The sequence below is a fragment of the Oryzias melastigma genome, linkage group LG10 (assembly GCF_002922805.2).
Source record: "Oryzias melastigma strain HK-1 linkage group LG10, ASM292280v2, whole genome shotgun sequence".
Classification (NCBI taxonomy): domain Eukaryota; kingdom Metazoa; phylum Chordata; class Actinopteri; order Beloniformes; family Adrianichthyidae; genus Oryzias; species Oryzias melastigma.
In genome coordinates, this window is record NC_050521.1 from 15,661,132 (window position 1) to 15,669,326 (window position 8,195).

Sequence of the window (8,195 nt, forward strand, 5' to 3'; positions counted from 1 at the left end):
TGTTTTTCTTGCTAAATTAAGGCCTCTATCTCAAAATATATAAAAAAAATCAAGTTAGTAGTTTCAGGCAAAATAGTGATGGAAACTCCTAAAAATGTTTTTTTTTATTATTTTATTTTTGTCGTAAATAATTCTGGTGTGCTTGATTGTCCAAGATTATGATGTTTTCTGTGTTTTTTTTTACACAGGGTACCTGTCCAGCTTCTACAGAAACCAAAAAGACAAAGCACGCCCGCCAGTTTACAAGCCCCATGACATGGTTTCAAAGGCTGCTGTTCGAGAAGCTGTGGAGGCCTTCCTGTCCAGATCCCAGGCTGACCTGGACCAAGCCTTACCTTTGCATGTGGAAGAGTCTCTAACGTATCTGCAGGATTACCTGCTAGATATCTGTCAGAGCTAAACTCAAAATGTCCCTCTCTTTTTTGAGTGATGAACTATATGTTTAAAATAAACATAAGAATTGTTGGATTTTGTAAATTTGTTATTTGTTACCAAAAAAAAAGGCCTTCCTGTCCAAATCCAAGGCTGACCCGGACCAAGCCTCACGTGGAAGAATCTCCCTTATCTGCGGGATCACCTGATGGCATAGTTAAATTCAGATGCTTCTGTACTTTTTGGTGCAGAATGTGTTCTTTTTTATATGAACTATATGTTGAATTTGAATTTATTTATTTTCTTATGGTTTTATAAATGTAAATATTTTGGGTTTCATTAATTAGTGATGTGTTAAAATGTCACTTTTGAATAAAATGTTGTTTATTTTCCACTAAAATACCTGTCTGAGTGTGTTTTATATGATCTTCCTCCTCCTCCTCCATTCAGATTGGGCCATTACATCATTAACTTGGGCTCAGTGATAAACAGCTCATTCTTCTACCATTTTCCAAACAACTGGCGGTAAATTTAACCAGAATCTAAAAGTGCGGTCCGGTAACTCGGTTCAACAGCTGGTTGAACCCTCTCCTCGGTGAACCAATAAGACGCTGCGCTCTTATCGGCACCGAAAAAAAAGTCCTCACAGTCGCCATGATATAGCAGCGGAAACGGAGAAGAAGTAGCTAGAAAACAAAAGAGAACACGCAGTTGTCCTCGCGAATTGGTATGCTCTTGCAGGTAAACATGCCATCCTTTCTGTTAAGACTCAATATAAGGCTAATATTTGGTCATGACGTCTCCACGATAAATAAATCGCTTCCGTCATGGCACCAAGCTAGAGCTTATTTTTGTAGAAAGTCGCTAAGCTTCAAATAATTGGAACCTGTTAGCTTTTAGCTAGTAAGCTAACCTAGCCCAAGCTAAACAGCTCGCCATTTCTTTTAAGTACCGCGTGTATAATTATTTTCTTTAATATTTTACTTATACTTTGTGGCTCTTTTTATTTTAATTTTAAGTGTAACTATGTAATTTAAAAGAAAAGTCATTAAATAAAAGCTAAGTAGCGTGCTGTGGCCTACTGTTTATGCGCAATTCAGTGGTTGGCCATTATGTAAACAAAAAGTGTTAGAAAGCTACGAAATCTGATGTTGGTGTTTTTCTGGAGTATTTTAGGAAGGTTATTCTCGGCTGTATACGTAACAAATTCCATCAACCCAATGTGTTTCTCACAGGTGGATAAGGTTATTGGTCCAGCTTTGTTATGAATAGTTCGATAGCTTAAATTAGGTTAAGCTAGGCTAATCAGTTAGCGACAGCGAGCATAATCGGTGAAACCTCGTTACATTTGTTCTGATTTCATTAGTCTGTTTTCTTATTTTGATCAAGCTTTATTCCCCACACATGTATTTTTGTATCTTTAGTTTTCAGGTTTGTGCTAAAGCGTTGAAATGTATTTTTATTTCCTTATGTAACAGCTGTGAAATCAGTGTTCGTGGTTTATTGCTATGTTTTGCTTCAGAAATGATAGCTTTGTTAGATTGTTCATGATCATTATGAAAGCCACAAATGTTCATTTATTCACATGCCAATTTATAAATACACAAGATTCCATCTGCATTGTGCACTTTTAGAAACTATAACCTCGTGAGTGTCTCACTTTTGCTCTTCATGGGTTTTAACATGAATTGATTTCTGCAGTGTTATAGGAATGCCCAAGGAAAAATATGACCCGCCGGATCCCAGGCGGATGTACACAATTATGTCCAGCGAGGAGGCAGCAAATGGGAAGAAGTCATACTGGGCTGAGCTGGAAATCAGCGGTGAGTGTCTTCCACCTTTTATAAACACATCTGCTCCTTTTGACTTTTTGTAGTTTGCATTTGACTGAAATACTGTTTGCAGTATCTGTAAGAACATTTAACAAAAATATTAAATTGTTAATGTTTTTTTCATTTTTATTTACTTATTTTTTTATATAAATCTAATCCTCCATAAATGACAGACTTGATTATTTATGTTAGTGCAGCAGCATTACACAGTAGTAACTAGTAATTAGTCTAATAAAACCTAAAGTTTTATCCCCCTTCTGTGATTGTTGCACTTTTTTTCACTGCAAACATCAATGTGCAGAGTGCTAGATAAACTCGAAAGGGGTTTTAAAACTAGACATTTAGAAAATGTGTAAAACCTTTGTATTCCAATGATTATTTTGTAGTAGATTGTAGGGATGGATTGAAACAGTCTTCACAATTCAGTTCAAACCTTGATTTTTTTTTTCTTTTTTTATTATTATTATTATTAAATAATTTCTTTTGTAAATATCTTTTTGAGTCACTGTTATGTTTCATTTGTAAATTTGATTTGTGAATTGCAAAACAGCAGAAATTCTGAAAAAATCTTTTTTGTTTTTATTGCAAATAAAAATGAAGAAAAACATTTTTGGCTTTACTAAGCCTGGTGTAACAATTAAAAAATATATTCTTAAATGTAGCACAATATGTGTTTTACTATTTCAAAGTAAACATGCTGTATGCAGTGGGGATGAAACAGTTCCCTTTCCACATGATTTGGTGGTTCAATGGTGTTACACACAGTTGAGATTTGTGGCATCCTTAGTTTGTAAATCTTTAAAAAAGTAAAATAAATATTGTGGTCTTCATTACAGTTAGATTCCAATGTTAAAATGCAGAATTCTCCATATGAAATGACATTTATGACCTCTGGATTTTCTTGTCTTGAAGTGCTTGACTTTCATTTAGCTCATTTTCCATAAACATTTTAATTCCACCTAAAACATTAGACATGTATTTTCACAGTTATAATGTTTTGATACTGAGCTTGGACATTTTTGATCCTACTTTTTGTGTTTTACATGCTAGCACACACATACATTTACTTTAGATGGCCTCCTCCACTAACAACACAGACCCACAATCAATACATAATATTGCATATAATAAGCTTTAGTTCTTTGGTGCCAAATGATACATTTGGAGGTATTAAATCCATTTTCTACTGCTCTATTTTAATATGGCGTACTATGGTAATTTAATCATCTTAAAAAGAGAATATGGGTATGGCAGCTCCTCTGCCTAGGGAGGCAAACCTTGTTGATGCATAACTTTTGTGACCAAAGTAGCGTTTAGTTCAGTGTCACAACATCTAACTTAATTTAAAGTATAGGAAGTGTTTATATATTTTTTTCCATTAGTTTAGGAAAAATCTCAAACTGTGAATCCATCAGGTGGTTGTTTTTTGTTATTCTGGAGCAGCATGTCTTCTTTTTTGTTGTTTTTGATAGTGGCGATAAAATAGTTTGGTGCTTTGGTGCCACCTTGTGGCTGGAGTTACAAATGACTTCCTGCTAAAGTCGGTGCATCGATTGCCAAACCTTTTTGATTTATGGTTTGTCAATGAACATTTAAATATGTAAAAATGTTGCTCTTTAACCTGTCAAATTTTCTTTAACATTCAATCTTGAGTAATTGTTTCTGCATTCTAACATCCAGGGAAGTGTTTTTATTATAAATCATTTTGAATCATTTTTTTTAATATGAAAACGGCAACAACATTGAAACCATATGCAAGCAGTTTTTGCTCGCAAAATATTTTTAGTTTTTGTACATGTTTTTATGGGTCATCTTGTAGCAACTGTGTACTTGTTCTGTTTACAAAAGGCTTGTTTGTTTCTGAATGTTTAATGACAAAATTATATATTGGATAGCGGGGGGGGGGTTGTAGAGTAAATAAAGTATAGTATATTTGTTTTAATCCAGTCTTTTTTTATGAAACAGAAAATAATAGTTTTGTTTCAGTAAAACAAATGCTTAAACCAGATGAGAACAAAATTATATTTTTATTAAATATGAATCTGTTTCTCATAGTAAAGACTGGAGCCTTTTATTTTGATGCACTTCTGTTGCCTTTTTTTTTTTTAAACTTCCTGATCATTTCATCCACACAGCACTAGCAAAGTGCTAAAAAATCATTTTATTTACTTTAGTTGCACAAAGAGCTTTATAGAACAAAGATAACTTCTAAACTTACAAAACCCAAACAAGAACTTTTAGATGATAAACATAACCTCTTTTGACTTCTCTCAAATTTGTACACATTGTAATAATTCTTTTTTACTTAGATTTTGCAAAGTTTGAATTTTTGTCTATAGATAACGTGAAGGGAAATTATTGTGGGGATCTTTTCAAATTGAATTGCTTTATTTCTTATATTTTAACGAAATATTCACACAAAAAATTAAGCTGATGCATCATAATGAATGAAGTCTATTTATCTTATGCTTCTGTATTTGTTCTTTCTGTTCCTGCAGGCCGAGTAAGGAGTCTCAGCTCAGCCCTGTGGTCTCTCACCCACCTCACTGCCCTACACCTCAGTGACAACTCACTGTCACGCATCCCGCCAGACATTGCCAAATTACACAACCTGGTGTACCTGGATCTCTCATCCAATAAGATCAGGAGCCTGCCAGCAGAGCTCGGCAACATGGTATCTCTCAGGTCAGCAAATAATACATCCGCTAACAAAGATGGTGTCATGTGAGCCTAACTATGCCAAAGGACCATATTCCAAACTAAAACCGCTGTGTTCACTGTATCTGTTCTCATTGAGTGTATTTGCTTTTGTTTGGCTCTTGAATTATTTTTAAAGTTATAGACTAAATTAATAATGACAGCTCATCAATAATAATCTGTAATTTCTCTTCCACAGGGAATTGCTTTTAAATAACAACCAGTTGCGGGTTCTGCCATTTGAGTTGGGGAAACTTTTTCAGTTACAAACTCTTGGGTTGAAAGGTGAGTGGCTCCTAAGTGTTTTCAGTGGGCATTCAAGCGTTGAAATCCCCCAATGTTCTGATAATGATTGTTTTTTTTTTCCTGATGAAATATTTATTCACCAGGAAACCCACTTGCACAAGAAATAATGAGCCTCTACCAGGAACCCGATGGCACACGAAGACTGCTCAGCTACTTGTTAGACAATCTGGCAGGTGCTATTAAACGCAGTGAGTAGAAATCATCCACTTTTCTGCAACATACATGTCTGTTCTTATCTAGCGCAGCAAAATAACGACTACATGCTGCATGGATGGGACATTTGTTAGTGATGATAGTGGTATTATTGAAGAGACTGTGCCTCATTGAACTGAGTCCATGGTTTTTCTGCAGTACCAACAGAGCAGCCTCCAGCCCGGTCATGGATCTCACTCCAGGAACCAGAACGAACGCGCTCCTCAGGTAAAGACGACAAACTAAGCTTTCTAGATTATTCCCCACACAAGCTTAATCATTAAATTGTAATCTTGAGTGTATACACTGTTTTTTTGTTAGTGGGAATGAATAGTAAAAAGACAAGATAAGGTGTCGTTAACTTGTTACCACCAGAGTTTTAGCTCCAGATTTGACATTTTTTGCTCTACCATAACTCTTTAACTGTTTACACAATTAACGTAATTCCAGCAGATTCTGAAATAGAGAATAGCAGCCTTATGCTGATATGCAACAGTGAAGTGCTTACACAATCAATCTAAAATCTCTGATTCTGTTGCAAAGAAAAACAGCTTTAGATTATTAATTTAATCATCTAATCATTATTAAGCTGATATGAAAAGTCTTTTTTTCTGTATCAAAATCAGCTAATTCATGTTCGAAACACTTATTGGGTGAGAGTGTATTCCTTTGTTTCACCAAATTCATGTAATTTGGTGATCAGAGCTCTGCTAAAAGTATATTTGATTGTGCTCATTAAGGTGTTTCTGACAACACCTCCAGTCTAAAAGGGTGAAAGTCTTCGGTACTAAAACGATTTTTTTTTTTATTTTGAGGAATTACATGTTTGCAACAGTCAAGCCCAAAATATTCGTTCCACTCATTAAGGTTTTCTAAACTTTGACTGACACACTAAAAAGGTTTTTTTGCAGCAATGTTAATGATAATTGTTAAGATTTTTAATTTAATAAATATTTCTAAACTAAGATTATTATTTTTTTGTTCTCCCAGCATTGTTCTCTGTGATGTGCTACAATGTGCTGTGCGATAAGTATGCCACACGACAGCTGTACGGCTACTGCCCCTCCTGGGCTCTAAACTGGGAGTACAGGAAGAAATCCATCATGCAGGAAATCATGGGTTGCAACTCAGACATCATCAGCTTGCAGGTGAGATCTATCAAAGTTTCTGCTGAGGTTTTGCTTTGATCCAGACGGTAAAAAGACCTGCTGTTTTTCTGATTATTTCTAAAAAAAAAATTGGTCCAGTTCATCACATTTTATTAAATAAAAAAGTCCTGATTGATGGTTAGCATTTTCCAGATTAGCCAAAGTCAGTTTATTTATTTTTTTATAACATTGATTTCAAGGAATCCTGTTTTTGCAATAAAGAAGAGTCAAACGTTGAGGAGTCAAATCAAAACAGAAGTGTTTGGTAGTCTGTTGTTCCAGCTCTCATGTGCTGCTTTTGGTTTCAGGAAGTTGAGACGGAGCAATACTACAATTTCTTCCTGCCGGAGCTGAAAGAGCAAGGATATGACGGGTTCTTCAGTCCAAAATCCCGAGCCAGAACTATGTCGGAGTCTGACCGTAAACATGTGGACGGGTGTGCAATTTTTTACAAAACAGAGAAGTAAGTTATTTTATTTGCTGGTGCTTTCTATTTTTTTTACTTGTTCAATGTTCTTGTTTTACAATTGTATGTATTTTTACTATGTGGCTTTTATATTGTTTCTATTGCTTGTAGATTTTACTGTACAGCGCCTTGTTTGACTTTGGTCACGTTAAACAAATAAACTATAACTCATTTATGATTTAATTTAATAAATGGGAAACAGTTCTTCTTGCCATGTGAAGATTTAGTGGTTCTTTCAACTTTTTTTCCCTACCCATTTCTCTGTTTTGTCCCTCTTGAGCTTTGTAATTCCTTCATAATCTTTTTTATTTTTTGTAAGAATCTTTATTTTGCACATTTATAATCTGTTTCTCCAAAAATAAGTTGAGAAATAAAATAAAAAAATCTTTTTTTCTTAATAGAAATGATGAAGTCAAACATGTTTACTGCTTCTTTTGTCAGAAGAAATGTTTTTTTTAATTGCAGTAAATGCATTCTGTAGCCTTGGCTATTGTTTATAACATTTTGGTACTTCAAGCACAAATATTAATGTTCCTTCAGGCAAATTTTGATGAGGAAATGTGGCGTCAATGTCATTCTCAACGGTCAATTATTAATTTTAAACTTCAAATTACTTTTCCTATGGTTGTTTGATAATCTGTGTGTTTTTTATGATTTTATTTGTTGTCATAACTTGACAATTTGGAGGGGGTCATGTTGAACTTGAACAGTATTTTTAACTGCTTTCAGGGAATTAGTCATCCTCACCTGTGAGCACTTTGCAGCTGAAATCTATTTTTTATCCTGTAAAAATCCCAGATGACATCAGTCTTTCTTCAATCACACTCTTGTTTTGTTATTTAAATGAGTATTTCTACCAACAAAAGGTGTTTTAACTTTCTTTGCCCTTGCTCTGTCTTCCCCTCCAGGTTCAGCGCCGTGCAGAAACACACGGTAGAGTTCAACCAGCTGGCCATGGCAAACTCCGAGGGCTCTGAGGCCATGCTCAACAGGGTGATGACAAAGGACAACATTGGAGTCGCTGTACTGCTCGAAGTCCGCAAAGAGATGATGGAGCTGTCCTGTGAGTCACTGATAAGTTATTATCTTTTTTTTATCTTTTCTTTTTATTTAGCATCAACTTTTGCGGCTTTTACTGAAACTCTTACTTAACGTCTCAATTCCTTTAAACTGCTTTCCTCA

General features: G+C 34.9%; 2 protein-coding genes across 4 annotated transcripts in view; both read left to right on the plus strand.

Annotated features, from left to right (window-relative positions):
* Positions 1-468, plus strand: part of simc1 (SUMO interacting motifs containing 1) — a 6,490-nt gene extending 6,022 nt beyond the window's left edge. For 2 of the 3 annotated variants that reach the window (XM_024283884.2, XM_024283885.2), the window contains one exon: positions 189-468. In XM_024283884.2, the coding sequence (XP_024139652.1) occupies positions 189-400 (212 nt within the window). In that variant the 3' untranslated portion in view covers positions 401-468. Of the gene's footprint in view, positions 1-21; positions 145-188 lie in introns of those variants that run through there. The other variant, XR_004948508.1, reaches the window with a different exon arrangement.
* A 465-nt stretch (positions 469-933) lies between these two features.
* The window catches only part of cnot6a (CCR4-NOT transcription complex, subunit 6a), a gene marked incomplete in the record, with an annotated part of 14,829 nt that continues 7,567 nt past the window's right edge, over positions 934-8,195 (plus strand). The window contains 9 exon segments of the mRNA XM_024283406.2: positions 934-1,113; positions 2,074-2,195; positions 4,703-4,889; positions 5,101-5,186; positions 5,291-5,395; positions 5,559-5,627; positions 6,390-6,547; positions 6,856-7,010; positions 7,922-8,076. Of these exon segments, the coding sequence (XP_024139174.1) occupies positions 2,084-2,195; positions 4,703-4,889; positions 5,101-5,186; positions 5,291-5,395; positions 5,559-5,627; positions 6,390-6,547; positions 6,856-7,010; positions 7,922-8,076 (1,027 nt within the window).